General features: G+C 46.4%; 1 protein-coding gene across 3 annotated transcripts in view; it reads right to left on the bottom strand.

Moving 5' to 3' along the window:
- The window catches only part of LOC132822232 (plexin-A1-like), a 541551-nt gene that overhangs the window by 60747 nt on the left and 456140 nt on the right, over nucleotides 1–24664 (bottom strand). For all 3 annotated transcript variants that reach the window (XM_060835337.1, XM_060835340.1, XM_060835338.1), the window contains 3 exons: nucleotides 10164–10398; nucleotides 3451–3593; nucleotides 892–1148 (listed from right to left, as the gene is read on the bottom strand). In XM_060835337.1, coding sequence (XP_060691320.1) covers nucleotides 892–1148; nucleotides 3451–3593; nucleotides 10164–10398 — 635 coding nt within the window. The remainder of the gene's footprint in view (nucleotides 1–891; nucleotides 1149–3450; nucleotides 3594–10163; nucleotides 10399–24664) is intronic.

Raw genomic sequence — 24664 nt, 5'->3', positions numbered from 1 at the left:
GACCTGACTCCATAATTTAATCCCTTCCAGCCCAGAGCCATTCTAACGTGTTTCTCCAAGGCCAGGACACCCGCTCCTGTTTTCTATCGCCTAGAACTGAACAGGAGAGTTCCATAAACACGGCAAACCCTTTGAACCTGCAAGGCTCAAGTCCTTAGACAACACCAAAAATTGCATTCTGGAAGCTTGTTGGAAATTAAAAGTTGACACTAAATGGTGCCCCTCCCACAGCGAAGAAACAAAGCACGAGGGGTCGGATGCTCCAAACCTGGTTACCCTGAAAACCAGGAATTACTTATAACTTTCCCTAATGGAGTAAAATCCTTAAACGTTATGATTTATTTCCTCTCAGAGGGTCGAGAGTCTTTGGAACTCCTTGCTGCAGAGAGAGAGCTGTGGGGGAAGAGTCCGTCAGTATATTTAAGATTGAAAGGTTTGATCAGTTGGGGTATCAAGGGTTAAGAGGAACGAGCAAGAAAGTTAGGAACATCAGATCAACCATAATTCTACTGAATGGCAGAGCAGGCTCGAGGGACCGAATGGCCTACTCCGGTTCCTATTTCTTATGGTCTTATGGTCCAATGGTCTTGCCTGGACTAGGTGCTGCATGGCACACTGTGGCTGCAGACTAGCTACCAAACCATACACTACTCAAGTCTGCCATCTTTGATGCCACACGACCAGCTTGACCTGTAATGCCCACAGTTTAAACTTGCCAATCCCAAACCTCAGAAAAGCCAAACTCCAGCACAGACTCCCCCTGCAGGCACCGATAGTTTGCTCAAATCAATCAGAGGATAAGGGGATGTTATTCATGTAGACTGCGTTCAGTTGCTGTTGGGAGAGTTAGGGGCAGCACCCATTCCTCCTGCAGGTCCCCCTCAGACCCACCTCCGCAGCAGCAGTTTCGGGTGGTTTTTGCTCTCCAGGTTCTTCTCGATCAGGTCCGAGAGGAGCTGCTTGAGGACCCCGGTAGCGTACTCCATCTCACCCTGGAGGGCGGTCATAATCAGCGAGGCCACGTTGCCCCGGTCACGCATCGAGAAGCTTCGCTGAGCCTCCAGGGTGCGGATGAAGGTCAGCAGGAAGACCTTCTTGTTGAGCAGCTGGCCAAAGAGAGTGAGGGCTTTCTCCACATTCGCTGTCACCTGGGGAAAAGAACAGCAAAGAATCATCACCGTCCTGAATCGGTCAAGACACAGGCCAACATGCAGATGGTTTTCCCAGGGAGAAAGCCTCATTTGGAAGGCTAATACTTACTGCCCATTCCTAGATACCCTATACCCTGATGATAAAACCAAATAGGGCCATGTCAGAGGGCAATTAGGAGTCAACCCTATTGAGTCATAGAGCACAGAAACAGACCCTTCAGCCCATCTCGTCCATTCCTACCAGGGTTCCTGAACTGAACTCGCCCTATTTGCCTGCTTTTGGCCCATATCCCTTGAAATAATGCCAATCCACGCACCTGCCCAAATGTCTTTTACATGCTGGAATTGTACCTGCCTCTGTCTGCTATGGACTTGTTTTTATATTCATTGACAGGATGTGAGAGTCGACCACATCGCTATGGGCCTGGAGTCATGTGGAGACATGTCCAATACCCTGCGTCAACGCCTCAATTGAACCGACCTCCACCTCATTTCCAGGTACTGCCTTTATACTCAAGCCAATGGCTGAATGAAAACCCTCCTTTCCTCAATCCACCCTTCCTTCTTTCCCAGATCACTTTACACCCACTTCTTCTCCTTCCTCTTACAGTCATAGAATCCTACAGCACAGAGACAGACCCTTCAGCCCAAGCTGGTCCATGCTGACCCAAATGTCCATCCATACTAACCCCGTTTCTCTGCACTTGGCCCATATCCTCTTAATTCTTTCCTATCGGTGTATTTGTCCAAATGTCTTTTAAATGTTGTTAATGTACCCGCCTCAACCACTTCCACTGGCAGCTCATTCCATATGCGTACCACCTTCTGTGTAAAAAGATTTGCCCCTCAGGTTCCCTTTTATTCATACCTTCTAATCTCAAACTGATGCCCTATAAGTTCTCAATTCCCCAATCCTGGGGAATTCACCCCATCCATGCCTCTCATGATCTTATACAGTTCTATAAGGTCCCTCCTCAGTCTCCTACGCTGTAAAGAAATAAGTCCTATTGTCCAACCTCCCCTTTAACTTAGTCTCTTGAGTCCTGGCAACATCCTTGTAAATTTCTTCTGCACTCTTTTCAGTTTAATAACATCCTTCCTATAACAAGGTGACCAAAACTGAACGCAATACTCCAAGTTCTGCCTCACCAATGTCCTGTACAACTGCAACATAACTTCCCAATTTTTATACTCAATGCTCTGACTGATGAAGGCCAGTGTGCCAAAAGCCTTCTTCACTGCCCTGTCTACCTGAGAGCTGAAAACGTGTTGCTGGTTAAAGCACAGCAGGTCAGGCAGCATCCAAGGAACAGGAAATTCGACATTTCGGGCCAGAGCCCTTCATCAGGAAGGGCTCTGGCCCGAAACGTCGAATTTCCTGTTCCTTGGATGCTGCCTGACCTGCTGTGCTTTAACCAGCAACACATTTTCAGCTCTGATCTCCAGCATCTGCAGACCTCATTTTTTACTGTCTACCTGAGACTCCATTTTCAGAGAACTGTGCATCTCAACCCAAAGGTCCCTCTGTTCCACTACACTCCTTAAGGCCCTGCCATTTACAATGAAACCCCTACCTCGATTTGACTTTCCAAAATGCACACGCACACTTTTCTATATTAAACTCCATTTGCCATTTCTCAGACCACTTCCCCAGCTGATCAAGCTCCTGCTCTACCAACTCTATCCATCCAGATCAAGATTCTGTAAGCCTCTGTCAAATATCCTCTCTGTCTTCTTCTGTCCAAAGAGAACCAAACTTCTTCAATCTATCTTCATCACTGAAGTTCCTCACTGCTGGACCCATTCTTGTAGACTGCTCCTTCACTCTCTCCAATGCATTCACACCGTTCCCATCACATCATAGCCACAACCGCACACTATAACGAAGCAAGGACCATCTGTGTCAACACGTTATCTCTAACCAAACATTAATGTCCCAGCCACATCACCTCACTCACTCCAACATTGGATGATAATCACCCAGTGCCCTCTTCAGTGCCTCAATTGAATCTGCCTCTCCCATATTCCTATTGGGGCAGCACAATGGCTCAGTGGTTAGCACCGCTGCCTCACAGCACCAGGAACCCAGCTTTGATGGCAAATTTTGCACCTTTTCTAAACCACAATTTCCATTCTCACTCCTTTGACTCCAAGCGAGTGTTAGAATCACTCTGGGTGGAAGGTGGGTTTAGGGGAGTTAGCACAGTGTTGGGGGAGGGAGCCGATGGGGGATCCTGGGAGAGAAAGGAGTACTGCGTGCAGTGCCTGAATTGCATCAGACATTAGCAGGGTCCTGTACCTCCATCTCCTTGAGGACTGGGTGATCCTCTATTCCCGGGAACAGGACCCTCATGGCGTAGGTTCGGTAGTCGAGGAACGGGATGCCGGCACCATCCAGGTCGCTGGTGAGCTCGTGAATATCGGTCTGCAGTTCGGCAAATGCTGAAAAACAGAAGAGAGCACTGTGAGACAGAACCATACAGCATCACACCGCCTTGGAGATCACCATTCAGCCCCACCGGCCAATGCTAGCCCTTTGAGAGAAAGATCTGATTAGGAGACCCACTGCTACAGACACCAACAAAGCCCCTCACTCTCTTTCTCCGCAGCTCTGCAATTTTTTCTCCTTACTTCCAAGACTTATCCCAATTCCTTTTTGGAAGTTTCTATTGAGTTGGTCTCCATTGCCCCAGTAGGTACCACAGTCGAGCTTACAACAGCTCACAATGCGTAAAGAAAATTAACCTGTTCGTCTTCTGATACTGTTCTTCTATCTGCTTCCTCATGTCACTGACTTCCTTCTCAATGGCCTACTTCTGCCCCTATATCTTACAGTCAGTGGTTCTGGTCTCACACACACACAGCCAAGAAAAATACACCCCTTTTGTGATGTGCTCCATCCTCATTACCTGTCTCTGAGGGCTGCACCATTTCTGATGCAGGACATCGTATTGCCTGCAGATACAGTATCACCGGACTCAGTCTCTGACCAAAGATCCTTGTCCACACGTTAGCTCTAACAGAGGTTAATGCCCTGGCCAATGCCTCTCACTCACTCCGACCTCGGATAATAATCACTCAGTGCCCTCTTCAGTGCCTCAGTTGAACCTGCCTCTACCATATTCTTATTGGAATGATGCAGCGGCTCAGGGGTTCGCACTGCTGCCTCACAGCGCCAGGAACCAAGGTTTGATTCTAGCCTTGGGCGACTGTGTGGAATTTGCATATCCTCTGCATGGGTTTCCTCCCACAGTACAAAGATGTGCAGGTTTGGCCATGCTAAATTATCCTGTAATATCCGGGGATGTACAGGCTAGGTGGATTAGCCATGGGAAATGCAGGGTTATAGGAATAGGGTAGGGGCGTGGGTCTGGGTGGATTGTGCTTCGGAGGCTCAGTGTGGACTGAGATGTGTGGGTTAGGTGCATTAGTCAGGTGTAAATGTAGAGTTATAGGGTAAGGGAATGGGTCTGGGTGGGGTAGTCTTTGGAGGGTCAGTGTGGATTTGTTGGGCCAAATGGCCTATTTCCACACTGTAGGGATTTTATATTCCAGGTATTACTCTTTGTGTGATAGAAAGAGCAAGTTCATTGATTTAAATCATGGACCCTAGTTCCTCATTTGTTGTCTGCTATTTTCATAGAATCCCTGCAGTGTGGAAACAGCCCCTTTGGCCCAACAAATCCACACTGACCCTCCAAAGAGTACCCCACCCAGACCCATTCCCTTACCCTATAACTCTACATTTACACCTGACTAATGCACCTAACCCACACATCTCTGAACATTACGGGCAATTTCCCCATGGCCAGTTCACCCTGACCTGCACATCTTCGGACTGTGGGAGGAAACCGGAGCACCCGGAGGAAAGCCATGCAGACACGGGGGAGAATGTGCAAACTGTCTCTTGTTGCCTGAGGAATCGAACGTGGATCCCTGGTGCTATGAAGCAGTGCTAACCACTTGGTTATATTATAAGCAATGCTTCATTCATCCCAGCCATCGTCAGTAAGTTGCTAAATGTCTGGTAGCTATGGAAAAGCACACTGAAGCTGGTGCCCATATTGTGAAAGTTTCTTACAAACTCTGAGGCACAGACATGACACTGAATACAGGTCAAAGCATCAGGGAAATGGCTTCCCACTGCACGGTTATGAATATAGATTGCACACTTTCAGAAAGAAAGATAGAATTCTCGGCACTTGTGACACTGACTGTTAGTTTCAATTGCTGCTACCAATTAGAAACCAAGAGGGTCACAACCCAGTCCATCATCCAGGGGAGAGTCCATCGCAAAAAGTGGGTTTGAAGGGGGAGTGGGGATGTTGAAGGGAAGATGGAATTTATCAGGGGGAAAGCTAACGGCGAATGAAACAACGCATTCTCAGGGAGAAGTGACCCGTTTGTTAGTGAGCTGAGATAAGGCTCACTCTTGGAAATAGGCAAACGTGATTACTGCAGATGCTGGAAACCAGAGTTTAGATCAGAGTGGTGCTGGAAAAGCACAGCAGGTCAGGCAGCATCCAAGGAGCAGGAAAATCGACGTTTCGGGCAAAAGCCCTTCATCAGGAATACTCTTGTAAATACTCAAGGGAACCTCTTCATCTTTTTAACCACCAACCCAATCTTCAATATGATTTTATTAGCAGTTTTGTGCCCTGGGCCCTACATCGAAATCCCATGGTTCCAATACTCTGCCAATATTTTCTCCACAATATGTCTTGGCACTGAAGCACTTGTAATCTGCTTCTGTACAGAATAGAATAGGATCCGTACAGAATGGAAACAGGTCATTTGGCTCAACAAGTCCACAATAAGTCTCTGAAGAGGGTCCCACCAAGCCCATCCCCTTACCCTGTCCCTGAATTTCCCAATGGCTAACACGCCAAACCTACACATCCCTGGACATTATGGACAATCCCTCTAACCTCCACTTGCACTTCACTGGACTGTGGGGGAAAACCAGCACACCCAGAGGAAACCTATGCAGACACAGGGAGAATGTGCAAACCCCACACAGCCCAGGGGTGGAATTGGACCCGGGTCCCTAGTGCTAGAGGCAGCAGTGCTGACCACTGTGCCGCCTCTCTCTCATCCGTTTTGCTTTTCCGCGCACTCGTCTTTATTCTGGTTGTGGCTCAGTTGATAGCCTTCTGGCCTTTACATCATGAGGTTCTGGGTTCGAGTCCCGCTCAAGGACTTTGTACAAAAAAAATAAATCTCCCGTGACAGTCATGTGTACGACAGACGGAGTGCTGCTCTGTCGAAGGGGTGATGTTTTCTGCATGACATGTTAAACAGACGCCCCCATCAACCCCATACAAGAGATCCTATGCCAATATTCTGAAGAAGAATCATCAAATATTAAAGCACAGAAGGAGGCCATTTGACCCATCACTGTCAGTGCTGGCTCCCAAAAGAGGTACCCAGGTAGTACCAGTCTCCAGCTCTATCTCTGTAGCCCTCTAACGTCATCACTAACAACACTACAGGGGTCTTCTCCAAAATCAGAAATCACTGGAGAAACTCAGCAGGTCTGGTGGAGAGAGAAACAGCGTGAATGTTCTGAAGAGGGGTCACCTGGTCTCAAGACATTGGCTCTTGTTTCCTCACCACAGACAATGCCAGACCTGCTGAGTTTTTCCAGCACTTTCTGTTTTTCCTTGTTTCAGATCTCCAGCAGCCGCAGTTCTTTGGTCTTTCCAATTATCCTGGTGGACATGGATCCTTCGACCAAGACCACAAAATCTGGTCATCATTGCTTTGTCAGTGGGAGCTTGCTGTGTGCAAATTGGCTCATGAGTTCATTACAATTGTCTTTTGGACAATAAAGGCTTAGCCAGGGACGCCCATGTACAGTGAGTGAATTTGTTAATCCTCAAACAGCACAGTAAGAGGCCATTCGGCCCATTGAGGTTCTCATCGTTAAAAGAAATTTTTAAGAAGTTGCATATCCATTCGCAATCCCCAATCTTCACTACTCCTGACATATACTTCTCAAGTGTTGTTGCTATTGAAACCAATTTGGGCACAGCAAGATCCCACAGGAATGTTCCTTTGAAGGATATGCAGTTTGGAATGCCAAGAAAATTAGGGGATGATACAGCACTGAGGGAGGTTTTCAAGCAACTACCCTGTCAGTACACAGCTTTCTCTCTGTTGTTTACACCTCCTCCCCCACCAAATCTTTCCCCTCCATACCTCTCCTTTTCAAAGTTACTCTTAAATCTGTTTTCAGCAGTTTTTATGGCTGCATACTGCAGTTTGTCACTCACTGATAGATTTCTAACCCCTAATGACTTTGTGGGATTGAGGATAGGGCAGGAATACGGCATGGAGCTTGATGATCAGCCTTGATCCGAGAATGGCAGAGCAGACGAAAGGGGGCTGAATGGCCTATTCCTGCTCCTATGGAGGACAACAAATCCTCGTCTGTTCCATTCCAGCCAAATGTCTTCGATCTGCACCCTCTCATTATTGAACCTTCTGCCGTATCTGACACTCCTTGCAAAGGTAAATTCTTGGTACTCCTGCAACCTCTTAATAGAGAGACTGTTTCATTCTGAGGCACAGCACGCTTCGTGAGAGGGGAGAGGTTGAGAAGGAGAGTCATTCAGGGTAACGGCAGCCATTAAAGTCACGCTGTTAGTGTCACTCTGCATTAGCCATCCAGCCAACTGAGCCAGCTGATCCCACTGCACGAAGCTCTGGATGAAAACACACTTGCAGCAAGTAATGATGTACAATAGGTGCTAGCCTTGACAGCTAACACTGAATAAAGAAAAAACCCTGTCCCTCCCTAAACACCATTCGCAGGATGCATTGCACAGCTTATGTTCCTCTTTGTTGGCAGCTTGTTAATACTTTCGAAAAGGGGAATGACAAAATATATGGATACAACATCTCAGCACAGGCAACTAATGAAGCTCTCTAGTGAGTCCTGTGCCAAGCAGTCCTTGTTAAATAACAAGGAGCCTTGTCAATTGCTCACAGTTCAAACTGAGGGACAAATCCTAATTGCCTGTTAGCTGGAGCAGGTCACTGTGTCTCCCCTCACACCTCAGTGACACTGCCATGAAGAGGGGAGGAAAGAAACAGGAGAGTGATTACACCAGAAGGAGGCCATTCAGACCTCCAGGTCCATGCTAGCTTTCTGCAAATAAATCCAATCAAACCCATCCCTCTGCTCTATAGCCCTACACATTTCTTTCCCTCAAGCGCCCATCCTATTCACTTCCCTCACCCTTGCGTTCCAGCTCATAATGATTCTCTGCATTTGGATCATAGAATCCTGACAGCGTGGAAACAGGCCATTCAGCCCATACTAACCACCCAAACCTATCCCTGCATTTCCCATAGCTAACCCATTTAGCCTGCACAATCCTGGACACTACGGTGCAATTTCCCATGGCCAATCCACCCTAACCTGCACACCTTTGGACTATGGGAGGAAACCAGAGCACCCCAGAGGGAACCCACACAGATACAGGGAGAATGCCCACACAGACGGTCACCCAAAAGTGGAACTGAGCCGTGAGGCAGTAGTGCTAACCACTGAGTCGTCATGTTGAATGAAAACACTACAGACGCTGCCAGAGACATTCACACCTTATGTTTAAAAAGGATTATGAAGGTCCTTCTTTGTTAAGGAATGACAGCTTTGTTCCATGGGGCTTATAACTGACAGCCATTCAGAACTGTGCTCGGGTCTCCTGGGCACAGTCAGCAGCTAAAAGACTTGGGAGATAAAACACGCAGGCATTTTTAAAAAAAAAGTGCTGTATTCTCAGGTGTCTTTAACAGTTCTGTCTGTTGGTAACAAAAACATGGAGGAGGGAGAAGGGTGGGATGATCAGATCAGCCATGATCGAACAGCAGAGTAGACTCGATGGACTGAATGGCCTCATGCTGCTTCTATATGTTGTGGTCTGATAAAGGCAGCTCTAGACAGAAAGGCTTGGGATGAAATCTCCAGGAACACATCCAACTGGATTTTGTTAGGCCCACATCCAAATAATAAATAAATTTCACTTGAATTTCAACTCATTTAGAACTCTGCTGCCCATATCCCAACTAACACCCAATCCAGAGGTGATTTATGTTAAGATCCTGAGAGACACTCAGAGAATGGTTCCTGTTTTAGGAGAGACTGGAATTAGGGGACATAGTTTATGTATGAGAAAGGCTGTTTTAACTCTTAGTCGATTAACTTCAAAAGGTTGTTGTGAAGTGTTGCATTTAGCTTCAGAGTGTTTCTGTGAAACACTGTGTAGGGCAATTTATGCTTTTGTACAAAAGATGCGGTGTGGTTAGGGAAAAATATGAGAAATGACTTATCATATGGACCTGGGGTGGCATGGTTCAGCAGTTAGCACTGCTGCCTCACAGCACCAGGGACCCAGGTTCGATTCCACCCTCGGGTGACTTTCTGTGTGGAGTTTACACATTCGCCCCGTGTCTGTGTGGGTTTCCTCCGGATGTTCCAGTTTCCTCACACAGTCCAAAGATGTGCAGGTCAGGTGGATTGGGTATGGGGAATGATGGTTACAGGAATGGGGTGGGATTGGCTGAGATACTCTTCAGAGGGTCAGTGTGGACTTGATGGGCCGAATGGCCTGCTCCCGCGCGATCAGGATTCTATAACTCCATCCTTCATTGCCTGTGAACTAATTGTGTTAATTGGCAATTTGATCGGGCAATTTAAGAGTCAACCACATCACTGTGGGTCTGGAGTCACGTGTAGGCCCAGACCAGGTAAGGATGGCAGTTCCCTTCCCTAAAGGACATTAGTGAACCAGATTGACAGTGGTAACATGGTTACCATTACGCTAGCTTCTTATTCCAGAGAATGTGAACAGACACCCCAAAAACACTGTCTGCCTATGTGTGAAGTGTGAAGATCGTGCTGCCCATGTTTCTGAGCAGAATGCCACATCTTAAAACAAAACTGCTCCCTCAGAAGAGAGAGACAGGAAACGTTCAGAGAGGTCATGCAGTCGCTTCTGCTCCTACCTTCCTTGCATTCCAGAGCCACACGGGATTCCAGGTTGTCCATCTGAAGCTGGAGTCTCTTCAGAGTGCGGTCTGCATCTCGCGACTTCCTCTTGTAGGCGATGAGGACAATGACGATAATGAGCAGCAAGAGGGCACCCCCTCCACCAATGCCCAAGGCAGCTGGCATGGTGAGGAGCCTGTCTGAGTAGATGTGCAGCATGCCCGGCGAGAATTCCAGACCGCCCACCTTAATCTGCAAGGCAAGAGGGAAAAGAAGAGAGAGAGAGGCTTACACCTCGCACCGTCAAAGGGATTCAAAGGTTACAAGGAAAATGCGGGGAAATGGACCTCAGGAATGTCGGTTCAGCCATGCTCCTGCTGAACAGCAAAGCAGGCTCGAGGGGATGAATGGCCTACTCCTGGTTTGTGACACCAAGAGCATGAGTTCAATTCCCATATCAGCTGAGGTTCCCATAAAGGAATCTCTTTCATCACCTCTCCCTCACCCAGGCATGGTGACCTTCAGGTTAAATCACCACCAGTCATCTCTCTCTCCAATGATGAAGCAACCCTAAGATCTGATAAGACAACGATGACTTTAATTCCCTTTCACAACACTCTGGCATTTCTCCCCTTTCCAACTTTCTATCCTCTCTCACTTTTGAAACACCTTCTATGAAGTATTACCTTCACCAAGACTTCACTCCCTTCAATCCATCTCTTTTTCCCTCTTGTTTGGTTGGGGTAAACACCCAGAAGAATCAGCTGACACAGAGAAGGCTGGAGAGACTCTGTGGGTCTGGCACCATTTGTGAGAAAAGAAACGGAGTGAACATTGTGAGTCCCGCAAGAATCTTCTTCAGGACTCTGAAGAAGAGTCATACCAGACTCAAAACATTAATTCTGTTTCTCTTTGTCTCTCTCCTGCTGAGTTTGTCCAGAATTCTCCCTGTTCATTTCAGATTTCCAGCAGCTAACAGTGATGGCTCAGTGGTTAGCACTGCTGCCTCACAGCACCAGGGACCTGACTTCAATTACAGGGGTGTGTGTGTGTGTGTGTGTGTGTGTGTGTGTGTGTGTGTGTGTGTGTGTGTGTGTGTGTGTGTGTGTGTGTCTGCGAGCACGTGCATGTGTATGCATCTTCTGTATGCTCTAGTGTCCTCTCACAGTCCAAAGATGGATTAGATTGGGAAATGCAGGGAGAGGGCAGGGAGGTGGGATTCACTTTGGAGGGTCAGTGTAGATTCACGTGCCACATCATAGGGATGGTTATGATTCATCCACAGGATAGTCAGTTCTGCTATAACGCATTAGTTCTGTTCTCATGTGACCCCGGGTTATAAGAAAATCCCCTAATAGCAGCACCATTTAAACTACAGGGCCCGGAATCATGTTATAACCAACACATGCTTCAAAATGTTGTGCTTTAGACACATTGTCCTCAATTCGTCAATTGTGTTACAGCAAATTTTTGTTAATGAAACGTGTTTTATAGCAGAACGACCTGTATTTTGCTTTGAAGGAGCAACAAACTTGCACTTTCTTTTGTCCTCAGGACATTTTTCAAGAGTTTTGCAGCCGCGCTCCACTGTCCAATCAGTGCGGAAACCAACTGACACACAGCAAACTCCTCGAAACAGCCTGAGTGCCGAGCTGACCCTTATACGACACAGTTGGCTCGCACAGAAGTGACGGTCTGCTCTTGTCCAAGTTACACCAGGGGTTTTCGATGAGCATCTGGACAGGTCGAACATCCCCACTTCTCAACAGTATCTCAGACAGCGCAGCACTCTCTCAGTAACACTATACAGTCACAGACTCAGAGATGTACAGCACGAAAACAGACCCTTTGGTCCAACTCGGCCATGCCGACCAGATATCCTAAGTTCATCTAGTCCCATTTGCCAACACTTGGCCCATGTTCCTCTAAACCCTTCCTATTCATATACCCATCCAGATGCCTTTTAAATGTTGTAATTGTACCAGCCTCCACCACTTCCTCTGGCAGCTCATTCCACACACGCACCAACCTCTGTATGAAAAAGCTAACTCTTAGGTTCCTTTTAAATCTTTCTCCTCTCACCTTAAACCTATCACCTCTAGCTTTGGACTTCCCTACAGTTGGAAGAAGACCTTGTCCATTTACCCTATCCATGCCCCTCATGATTTTATAAACCTCGATAAGATCACCCGTAAGCCTCTGACACTCCAGGGAAAACAGCCCCAGTCTGTTCAGCCTCTTCGTGTAGCTCAAACCCTCCAACCCTGGCAACACTATTGTAAATCTTTTCTGAACCCTTTCAAGTCAGTATTTACTGAGGAGAAGGAGATGGAAGCTGGGAAACCTGGAGAAATCAATAGTGTTATCTTGAAAAGTGTCCATATTAGAGAGAAGGAGGTGTTGGACGTCTTAGAGGGTGATGAACCTGCAGAAAGTTCTACTACGGAAGACTGTGAAGGTAAACCCATTGAATTATTTCAGTTAGAAATATAGATTTCTAGACAGTTAAGATACTGAGGGGTACAGGGAGGAAGTGGGAGTACAGAATTGAGATGATGATTTTCTATGGTCAGAGCAATTTTGATGGGCCAAATGGCCAAATCCTGCTGCTATTTTTCCAATGTTTCTCTGTGATGTATGGGAAATAAGGGGAAGGAACTTTTCGTGAAAAAAAGAATCAAATAATTTCAAACAAACAACTCCCATGGCTCAGCTCAAATGCGAGTTGATGAGTTGGTGAATACAGGAAATAGTTTTGCTCTTGCAGCACCAGTCCTCAGGGTCTGTGAAATATATCATGTCATTTGGCACCTCACATCCCTCTGCCACAATCCCATGTTCCCGAGTTTCCTATGAAGCAGCGGAAGAGCAGAACTTTCCAACAAATGGATGACGGAATCCGCTCCAACACTGCAGACGATTGCTGAGTCACTCAGGAACTGGCTGACGATCTGTTACCAGACAAAATCACTGCTCGGGAGAGTCAGGTTAAAATCAGCAAATGTTTAAAGGGGACATGCCTGTTACACTCCTAATGCGTATCAATTCGGACGAGACCCGGCACAGTCCAAGTGAAGTGTCAGATTGAGGTCCAGTCTTGCTGCTAATGGATAGGAGAGATCCCAATACACACCGTGGAGAAAGGCATGGAATGTCAATTGGTCTTTCATCTCAATGTCTTTCTGAGGGACCCAGCCAGATCGCAATTAAAAGCCATGGAGTCATAGAGATGTGCAGCACGGAAACAGACCCATCAGTCCAACCTGTCCATGCCAACCAGATATCCGAAATTAATCTATTTCCATTTGCCAGCACTTGACCCATACCCCTCGAAACCCTTCCTATTCATATACCCATCCAGATGCCTTTTAAATGTTGTAATTGTACCAGCCTCCATCACTTCCCCTGGCAGTTCATTCCATACACGCACCACCCTCAGTGTGAAAAGATTGTCCCTTGGGTCCTTATTAAATCTTTCGCCTCTCACCTCAAACCTTTGCCCTCTGGTTTGGACTCACCTACCCCAAGAAAAGGACCTATTCACCTTATCCACGCCCCTCATGATTTTATAAACCTCTATAAGGTCACGTCTCAGCCTCCGACACTCCAGGGAAAACAGCCCCAGCCTATTCAGCCTCTCCCTATACTGCAATTCAAATCCTCCAAACCTGGCATCAACCTTGTAAATCCTTTCTGAATTCTTTCAAGTTTCGCAACATCCTTGTTACAGCAGGGAGACCAGGATTGAGTGCAGTATTCAAACCTGGCCTAACCAATGTCCTCTACAGTCCCAACCTGACCTCCCAACTCTTATAGGAGAAAGTGAGGACTGCAGATGCTGGAGATCAGGGTCAAAGAGTGTGGTTGTGGAAGAGCACAGCCCATCAGGCAGCATCCGAGGAGCAGGAGAATTGATGTTTCAAGTATAAGCCCTTTATCAGGAATCACTGTCCTGCTTCTCAGATGCTGCCTGACTGGCTGTGCTTTTCCAGCACCACACTCTTTGACTCCCAACTCTTAAATTCAAATCATTGACCAATAAAGGAAAGTATACCAAACGCCTTCTTCACTATCCTATCTACCTGCAACTCCACTTTCAAGGAGCTATGAACCTTCAAGGTCTCCTCGTTCAGCAACATTCCCTAGGACCTTGCCATTAAGGTGTGTAAGTCCTGCACGGATTTGTCTTTCCAAAATGCAGCACCTCACATGTATCTGGTTTAAATGTATCTACATTTCTAAGATGAATCTGTTGACAGTAATGCACTTTGGCATTTACTGTAGACATAACTTTATCAATGCAATGTTTGTCTTTCTCGTGAGCACAAACTGGTCTTTTCAAATTAAAAAGGAGACATTTCCTCTCACTGTAGAAAGCAGACAGGCTGACTGACAGAGGAGGAAGCCTTTAACACATGTTACTGGCCTGAGGACAAGCTGCAACACCTTCGAGAAAGCACAATGCTCCGCTGCAGAGTTCAGGTAGCAGCCTCTGTTCATGACGCCACTACAATTCAGTAGAGGCATCACGGGCCGAATGGCCTCTTTCAGTGCTGTTCTCTAGCCTAATGTGATCTGTTTGAATTGCGTGATTATATCAACCAGGTGTCTACAATAAATTTATGGATTAGAAGCAGGCCATTTGGCCCTTTGGACCAGTTCTATCAGTCAATAAGGTCATGGCTGATCTGATTATGACCTCAACTCTCTGCCCCTATTATCCTCTGACTCTTTAGAAATTAAACTACTTAAAATATTCAATGACTATCCACATCCACTGCTGCTGGGGAAGAGAAACTATACAATAACAACAGAGAGAAGAAACTTCCTTTCACTTCCATCTGAAACAAAGATCCCTTATTTATTAACTCTGTCCCCTCGTCTCTGCCGTTAGGAGAGTCATTCTTTCAGAATACACTTTGCTAAATCCCCTCAGGATCATTTATCTTTCAATAAGATCACCGTTTATTCTTCTGAAATCCAATGGATAAAGGCATAAGTCTGTCCAATCTTTCCTCAGAAGATCATCTGCTCATCCCAGGAATCGGCCAAGTGAAAATTTGCTGCAATACCTCGAATGCAATTAAATCCTTTCTTAAATAAGCAGGTTGCACGCAGTACAGTAAATCCTCACTTGACATTGTGCTTGTGTTCCTGCAAATTGCAACTTTGAGTGAAATGACTCTAAGTGAATCATAGGTTCCCATAGGAGTCAAAGTTAAAGTCAGAATTAGGTTCCCTTGGTCAAATTTTGCCTCAAAAAAATAATGTTTAGATTGAAATATTGTATCATTTATATTGTATTATATTATATCTTGCTGTGATTTCCTCACTGAAGTTGCTTCAAATGAAATATGCATCACCAAGTATAAAAGAAACAGTGCAGCACTAACTCTTTACAGTATTTTTAAAAATAATACTTAAACTTTGTGTTTCAGATAGACCTAGCCCTTTTAAACTTCATTCAGGGGATGAGTCTGAGTCAGTATTTATTGTCTGTCCCTGGTTACCCTGTAAGGATGTGGTGAATTGATTGTAACCAGGTCAACCAGATGGACTTCCTAGAATATGAGCTCCCTGACTGCGGCTGTTAAACTGGTCCAATCAGGGAGCCCTGGCTGACAGATATAAACAGTGTCAGAGGTTCTGTTGACTCTGAGGGAGTTGGATCAGTGTCAAGGACTCTCCATGTATATATAAAGGTGACAGGATAACGGTCTCTATGCAGCTATTTCAGGTGGTGAGCTGCCATCTTGAACCCCGACAGTCCCTGGCACATAGGTAGACCCACAATGCTATCTGGGAGGTAGGTACAGGATGTTAGCCAATGACACTGAAGGAACGGCAATAAATCTCCAAGTCAGGACGGTGAGTGGAGGGTGTATGTGCTGCCCTTGTCCTTCTAGATGGTAGTGGTCTTAGGCTTGGAAGATGCTCTTTAATAAGACTGGTGTATTAATAAGATGGTACACACTACAGGTACTGAACATTGTTAATGGGGGGGGGGAGTGAATATTTGCTGATGTGGTGTCAATCAAGTGGCTGCTTTGTCTGGATGGTGTCGAGCTTCTTGAGTGTTGTTGGAACTGCCCCCATCCAGGCAAGTAGGGAGTATTCCATCACACTCCTGACTTGTGCCTTGTAGATGGTGGACAGGCTTTGGGGAGTCAGGAGGTGAGCTACTCACTGCAGGATTCCTTGCCTCTGACCTGTTTTAGTAGCCACCATATTTATATGGTGTGTCTAGTTGAATTTCTTGGCAATGGTAACCCCCAGAATGTTGATAGTGGAGGATTCAGTGATAATAACACTACTGAAAGTCAAGAGGAAGTGGTCAGACTTTCTCTTATTGGAAATAGTCATTGTCTGGCAATTGAGGAGTGGCAGATGGAGTTTAACTTGGACAAAAGCAAAGTATTACATTTTGGTAAAACAGACAAGGGCAGGACTTATCCAATTAATGGTAGGGCCCTGGATAGTGTTGTACAGCAGAGACGCCCAGGGGTTCAGGTATATAGTTCATGGAAATTTGCATCACATGTAGACAAGATGGTTACGAAGGGGTTTAAGCACACATGCCTTTATTGCTCAGACCTTGACTATAGGAGTCAGGACATCATGTTGAGGTTGTACAGGACATTGGTGAGGCCTCTTCTGGAACACTGTGGGCAGTTCTTCAACTGGAGAGGGTTCAGAAAAGATTTGCCTGGATACTGACAGGAATGGAGGGTTTGAGTTATAAAAACAGGCTTGATAGGCTAGGGCATTTTTCACTGGAGCGTAGGAGGCTGAAGGGTGACCTTATAGAGATTTTTGAAATCACGAGGGGCATAGATAAGGTGTGTAGCAAAGGCCTTTCCCCAGGGTGACAGACTTCAAAACTAGGGGGCATAGTTTTAAAGTGAGATGAGAAAAATTTAACAAGGACACAAGGGACAACCTTTTTTACACAGGGAGTGGTTTGTGTGTGGAATGAACTGCCGGAGGAAGTGGTGGATGCAGGTACAGTTACAACAGTTAAAAGACATTTGGGTAAGTACATGGGAAAGATTTGGAGGGATATGGACCAAGTGCAGGCAGTTGGGACTAGTTTAGTTTGGAAAGATGTTCAGCATAGACTGGTTGGACCGAAGGGTTTGTTTCCATGCTGTCTGACTCTGACTAAATGTTAGCCTGGATATTGTCTTGATGTTGTTACATTTGAACATTGACTGCTCCAGTGTATGATGAGTTGTGAATGGTTTTAAACTCACTTCCACAAATGTCAATGGATACTGGAGCATTTGTTAAATTTAAATCTGAGATCTTTTTTTTATTAAGCAAAGGTATTAAGGTATATGGATCATATTGAGTTAGGCCACAGATCAGACATGACTTCACTGAATGGCAGAACAGGCTTGAGGGCTGAATGGCCTCCTCCTGTCCATACGTTCCTATGCCCTACGTTTCGACATTGACACCTCACCTTCAGGTATGCCTGATGCTGCTCCTGGCATGCCCTCCTGCCCTCTCCATTGAACCAGGGTTGATGCCCTGGCTTGATGGCAATGGTTGAGTGGGGGATATGCCGGGCCAGGAGGTTCCAGATTGTGCTGGAGTACAGTTTTGCTGCTGTGGATGGCCCACAGTGACTCATGGATGCCCAGTCTTGAGCTGCTAGATCTGTTCGAAGTCAGTCCCATTTAGCCCGGTGATAGTGCCACACACCACAATGGAGGGTATTCTCAATGTGAAGGTGGGACTTTGCCTCATCATACTGTCTTGCTCTTATTGATACTGCCGTGGATAAATGCACCTGCAGCCAGCAGATTGGTAAGGATGAGGTCAAGTATTTTTCTCTCTCTTGTTGGTTCCTTCACCACCTGCTGTAGACCCAGTCTAGCAGCTATGTCCTTTAGGACTCAACCAGCTCAATCATTAATGCTGCTACTGAGCCACCCTTGGTGATGGGCATTGAAATCTCCCAACCCAGAGTATATTCCATACCCTTACCACTGTCAGTGCTTTCTCCAAACAACTGTTCAACACTACTCATTCTTCAGCTGAGGAGGTAGGGTAATTGAAGGAATTAGATTACTTACAGTGTGGAAACAGGCCCTTCGGCCCAACAAGTCCACACCGACCCGCTGAAGCGCAACCCACCCCTACATTTACCCCATACCTAACACTACAGGCAATTTAGCATGGCGAATTCACCCTGCCTGCACATCTTTGGGCTGTGGGAGGAAACGAGAGCACCCGGAGGAAACCCACGCAGACACGGGGAGAACATGCAAACTCCACACAGGTGGGAATTGAACCCGGGTCTCTGGCGCTGTGAGGCAGCAGTGCTAACCACTGTGCCACCGTGCCACCCACAGTAAGTGGTAATGAGGAGGTTTCCTTGCCTATATTGAATCTTACACCATGAAGATTTCATGGGTACCGAAGTCAACGCCCAGGTTAACTCCCTCTTGACTGTATACCACTGCACCAGCCCCACTTGTGCCAGACGTAATTTCGGGCAGGGAGCTCTCCTCAAGGGTTCCTGCAACAATTCATCTCTGCCACTAGATGGCAGACTGGACAAAGGGTGAGAAAACAGGAGGCACTGGCAAGGCAAGACCCAAAGACCATAAGAAACAGGAACAGGAGTAGGCCATTCAGCCCCTCAATCCTGTTCAGCCAATCAACAGGATCATGGCTAATTCAACATTCCCCTCTTTCCTGCCCTTTCCCCGTAACCTTTGATTCCCCGACTGATCAAAAATCTCTCTATACACACAAGGATTCCTCCCCCACTCACTCTGGCAAGGAGTTCCAAAGACGTTTCTCCATATCTCAATCTTAAATTGGCACCCCTTCATTCTGAGACTATAAAAGCAGAGGAAGGAGGTGCCAAGCCGGGTTGAAACAATGCAGGCTGGGAGGCAAGTTCAGAACAAAGTTCAAAGGAGGCAAGGCCAGAAAGCAAAGGGCAGTTGGGTAGGTAGGTGGGATTCAACAGCGATGGAAGGCCAGAACACCAGAGTAATTTTACTCTTAATTACTCTTAAAAATAGAACAACATTAAAACAAAATGGCAACCTATCATGAGGACTCCAGATGAAAGTTGCCACCCAGACTGACAGGGTTGTTCAGAAGACATACAATGTCTTTATTAATAGAGGGATCGAGTTCCGGAACCATGAGGTTATGCTGCAGCTGTACAAAGCTCTGGTATGGCCACACTTGGGGTATTGTGTACAGTTCTGCTCACCGCATTATAAGAAGGAAGTGGAAGCTTTGGAAAGGGTGCAGAGGAGGTGTACTAGGATGTTGCCTGGTATGGAATGAATGTCTTACGAGGAAAGGCTGAGGGACTTGAGGCTGTTCCCGTTAGAAGAAGGTTGAGAGGTGACTTAATAGAGACATATAAGATAATCAGAGGGTTAGATAGGGTGGACAGGAAGAGCCTTTTTCCAAGTATGGTGACGGTGAGTATGAGGGGGCATAGCTTTAAATTGAGGGGTGATAGATAGAGGACAGATGTCAGAAGTAGTTTCTTTACTCAGAGAGTAGTAAGGGTATGGAATGCTTTGCCTGCAACGGTAGTGGATTTGTCAACTTTACATTTAAGTCGTTATTGGACAGGCATATGGACGTACATGGGATGGTGTAGGTGGGATGGGCTTCAGATTAGTATGACAGGGCGGCACAACATCGAGGGCCGAAGGGCCTGTACTGCGCTGTAATGTTCTATGTTCTACGTAGTCAGAACTTGCTCTGAAGAAGGGTCACCAGACCCGAAAGTCGAAATGTTAATTCTGATTTCTCTCCACAGATGCTGCCAGACCCGCTGAGCTTCTCCAGCAACTTCGGTTCTTGTTTCTGATTTACAGCATCCGCAGTTCTTTCCCTTTTTATTTCAGACGCTTGCTGTGTTTTTGCATCATTTTCCCTTCCTTTTCCAGCCCTCCAGCAGTAGTATCTTGCTTTTATCTGGAGAGAACACTCACAGAACGTACTTTGGAAGGAGTGGGAACAAGACGTTTTTGATCTTCTTACAGAATAGGCGAGATGGCACGAAATAATTAATGTGCCGAATGTAACACACAGTAATTTGAAGGCTCATTCCTGCGCTCCTGTCACTAGGCATTTCAACCCTTCACTTCTGTTGCACTCTGGCCTCTCCGACCATGACCAGCGTCATTGTTCTGCTGCTGCTCAGTGCAAACCCAAGCAACAGCACCCCATCTTTTTGCCTCACCCCTGCATTACCCCCTGGACTTAGTTCAACAATTTTAGTTCGCAACTTCTGCCCTCATTTCACTTTCTGCTTTCTTTTTTTTTGTCTTGATTATTTCTGGTTCCGTTTGCAAAGATCAAAGAACCAAATGGGAGGGGTACAGGCCCTTCGGCCCTCCAAGCCTGTGCTGACACATGTTGCCCTTCCACGTAAAACTATCTTCACCTACAGAATCCATATCCTTCTATTCCCTTCCTATTCATGTATCCATCCAGGTGTTTCTTGAACGCTGTTGTTGTGTCTGTTTCCACCAGCTCCTCTGGCAGCACCTTCCAGGGACTCTCCACTGTTTGTGTGAAAAACATGCCTCACACATCTCTGTTAAACTTCCCCTCCTCGCACCTTGAACCTGTGTCCCTTAGTAATTGACCCCTCCACCCTGGGAAAAAGGTTCATGCTTTCCACCCTGTCCATGCAATTCACAATCTTCCAAACTTCCGTCAGGTTGCCCCTGAACCTCCTGCGTTCCAGCGAAAACAAAGCGCGAGTTTATCCAACCTTTCTTCATAGCTAAACCCATACCAGGCACCAATGGCCTAGTGGCATTACACTGGACTATTAATCCAGAGAGTGGTGCTGGAAAAGCACAGCAAGTCAGGCAGCATCCAAGGAGCATGAGAATCGATGTTTCAGGCATAAGCCCTTCATGAAGGGCTTATGTCTGAAACGTTGATTCTGCTGCTCCTCGGATGCTGCCTAACCTGCTGTGCCTTTCCAGCACCATACATCAACTCTGATCTCCAGCACCTGCAGTCCTCACTTTCTCCTAGCAATCCAGAGACCCGGGTGCCGTTCTGGGGGCCTGGGTTCAAATCCTGCCAGGGTGGACGGTGGAACTCGAATTGAATAAATATATTGAATTGAGAGTTTAATTATGACCTTGAATCCATTGTTGATTGTCAGGGGAAAAAACCCATCTGGCTCACTAATGTCCTTCGGGGAAGGAAACTGTCATCCTTACCTGATCTGAGACACAAAAAGCTGCAAATGCTGGAATCCAAGGTAGACAGGTAGGAGGCTGGAAGAACACAGCATGCAGGACTGAAGAAGGTTAACACCCAAAATGTCGACCTCTCCACCTCCTGGTACTGCCCGGCTTGCTGTGTTTTTCCAGCCTCCTGCCTGTCCATCCCTACCTGATCTGCCCTACACGTGACTCCAGACCCACAGCAATGTGATTGACTCTTAACTGCCCTCTGGGGAATTAGGGATGGGCAATAAACACTGGTGTAGCCAGTGATGCCCTCATCCTGTGAATAAATTTTAAAATATAACCTGGTAACCCTTTCCTGTACCCTCCCGAAAGCATCGCCAGCCTTCTGATAGTGTGGTGACCAGAACCGTATGTAATAATGCATTCACAATCCAGACATTCACACCACATTGTGACATCTTTCGCTCCTTGACCTGACCATTTCCACTTCCTTTGGCTTTCATACCATGACGCCTCTCAGCATTTAATCTCTCCAACCTGTCACTTGATATTTTCCTTTAGTCTACTTACTCGCTCCATTTTCACACGTTCAAAACCTCAGAGGTTATTAATCTACCCTCAGTTCTGATGAAGAGTTGTCAATGCGAAACATGAATTCTGTTTCTCATTCGGCAGAACCCGATGATCTTTTGAGTCTATCCAATGCGCCCTGCTTATATTTTGCCTTTAAACTGTGTGTGGTCATTGGCTGAGATATAACAAGAAATGACTGTTGGAGAAACTCAGCAGGTCTGGCTGCTTCCGTGGAGAGAGAAACAGAGTTAACATTTCGAGTTTGGAAATGAATAGGGCTGATGGTGGGGGAGGATGAGCGAGTGTAACAGATGGTGAGATGCCCAGAGCAAAACCGAAAGGGGGTGTTAATGACAGTAAAGGAGTGATATGATTGCAAAACAGGTGTTAATGGTAGGTGTGAAGAGTAGAAATATAAATGCCAAGAAACTTAAAAAACCTTTTTCTTTCAAGAAAATTAGCAACATCATCAAATAGTTAAGCACAAATGGCACTTTATGAATCTCTGAGAGACTTATAACTTAGTTACTAATGAAACCATTTGACAAAAAGCAGCACCATATGGAGAGACAGGCAAACAACACAGAAATAACAAGATGTCCATGCTCACTGCAAGGATTTATAAACTCAGTGTGTGTGCGAGCCATTACTCTAACAGCAGACAGTCACTCACAAAGGCAGTTTAGTCACACAATCTGCTGCTGCTGAGCATTAAGTGGAAGTTAAATTATTTCAAATGACCCTTCATCACCTCCACCTGCAGAAATAGTCACCCCTGTTCCACCAGAGGGAGAGAAGTTCAGAGATAGGTCACTCAAGAGAAACAGCCAACTGATTCAGAGCTAAATTCTAATTTGGTCAGACAATTCCAGCGAATCAATGTTCATTCCCACCCACTCTCTGCAATTCCAAAGCCCCCCACCCCAACCCCCAGCGCCACCCACAGCTTCATGATAGTTCTGGAAGATTCTGTTTATCTCTTCCTTTGTTCCTAAAGTTGGGAATCCCAATGTACTGAATCCCTTCCTGTCCACTCTCATTGCATAGGATTCCATCGGCATGTAACTCTTTAATTGACCACAGAATGGGTGCTGCACAGGAGGGGGCTATTTGGCCCATTGCTATCAAATTGCTTTTTGACAGCAATTTATAGAAATGTAAAAGATAGGAGTAGGGCATTCAGCCCGTCAAACATTTTCCATCAGTCAACATGATCATGTCGGACCCGCTCTGCAATGCCATACACTCAACCCTCTCTCTAGACCCAGTGACACTTTTAGGTGTTAGAAATCTTAAATATATTCGTAGTTCTGCTTCCACAAAAGATATCATCTAAAATACACTGCAGCTATTCGCCAAAGCTCTTCCTACAAAGTAGGCCAAAGTGAGGACTGCAGATGCTGGAAACCAGAGTCTAGATCAGAGTGGTGCTGGAAAAGCACAGCAGGTCAGACGGCATCCGAGGAGCAGGAAAATCAACGTTTCGAGCAAAAGCCCTTCATCAGAAATGGAGCCCACAAAGTAGCCCACTTAACTGGCATCCCATTCGCCACCTTCAACATCCACTACCTCCATCTCTGAAGCTCAGTAGCAGCAGTGTGTACTATCTGATTAAATTAGATTCCCTACAGTGTGGAAACAGGCCCTTCAGCCCAGCCAGTCCACACTGACCCTCAGAAGAGTAACCCACCCAGACCTTCTGACTAATGCACCTAACACTACGGGCAATTTGCCATGGCCAATTCACCTAAGCTGCACATCTTTGGACTGTGGGAGGAAACCAGAGCACCCGGAGTAAACCCACACAGACACAGGAAGGACATGCAAACTCCACACAAACAGTCGCCAGAGGCTGGAATCGAACTTGGGACCCTGGTGCTGTGAGGCAGCAGTGCCACTATGCCTCCCCTATCTATCAGATACACTGCAGAAGTTCATCAAAGCACCTTCCAAACCCAATTCCATCTAGAAAGACAAGGGCAACAGGTAATTGTGAGCACCATTCCCTGCAAGTTCCCGTCCAAGTCACTCACCGTCCTGACTTGGAAATATATCGCCGTTCCTTCACTGTCGTTGGGTCAAAATCCTAGAAATCCCCTCCCTAAGGACATTGTGGTCAACCCACAGCAGGTGGACTGCAGCGGTTCAAGGAGGTAGCTCACCCCACCCTCTCAAGGGGCAACTAGGGATGGGTAACAAATACTGGATCAGCCAGCGACTCCCACATTGAATGAATGAATTAAAAACCATTGTATGTGGTTGGAAATTCCACAGGTTCACCAACCTCTGAGTGAAGACATTTCTCCAAAATGGTCTATCGGGTATCCTGAGACTATGACCTGTTCTTGGAGAAGCCCACAGGGAACCATCTTTCCAGTATCCAGCCTCTCCAGCCCTGTCAGAACTTAACCCATTTCCTTGCGATTCCCTCTCATTCTTCTAAATTCCCAGGGAGTACAGGCCCAATCTCTCCTCGTGCAACAATCCTGTCATCCCAGGAACCAATGTGGTGAACTTTCACTGCACCCCCTCAATGGGTAAGGAACCCAAAACTGTACACCATCCTCCGGGCGTGGTTTCAGCAGGGCCCTGTCCAACTGCGGTTAGACATTCCTGCTCCTGAATTTGAACCCTTTTTGCAGTGAAGGCCAACGTGACATTTGTTTGCTGGAACTCACCAGGTCTTACTCCCTGGCTTTTTTCCCAAAGCTCAGTATTTTGTTTTTCTGGAGATGATGATCCCA

Source organism: Hemiscyllium ocellatum, chromosome 14 (assembly GCF_020745735.1).
Source record: "Hemiscyllium ocellatum isolate sHemOce1 chromosome 14, sHemOce1.pat.X.cur, whole genome shotgun sequence".
NCBI lineage: Eukaryota > Metazoa > Chordata > Chondrichthyes > Orectolobiformes > Hemiscylliidae > Hemiscyllium > Hemiscyllium ocellatum.
This window is presented reverse-complemented; position numbering and strand designations above follow the sequence as displayed.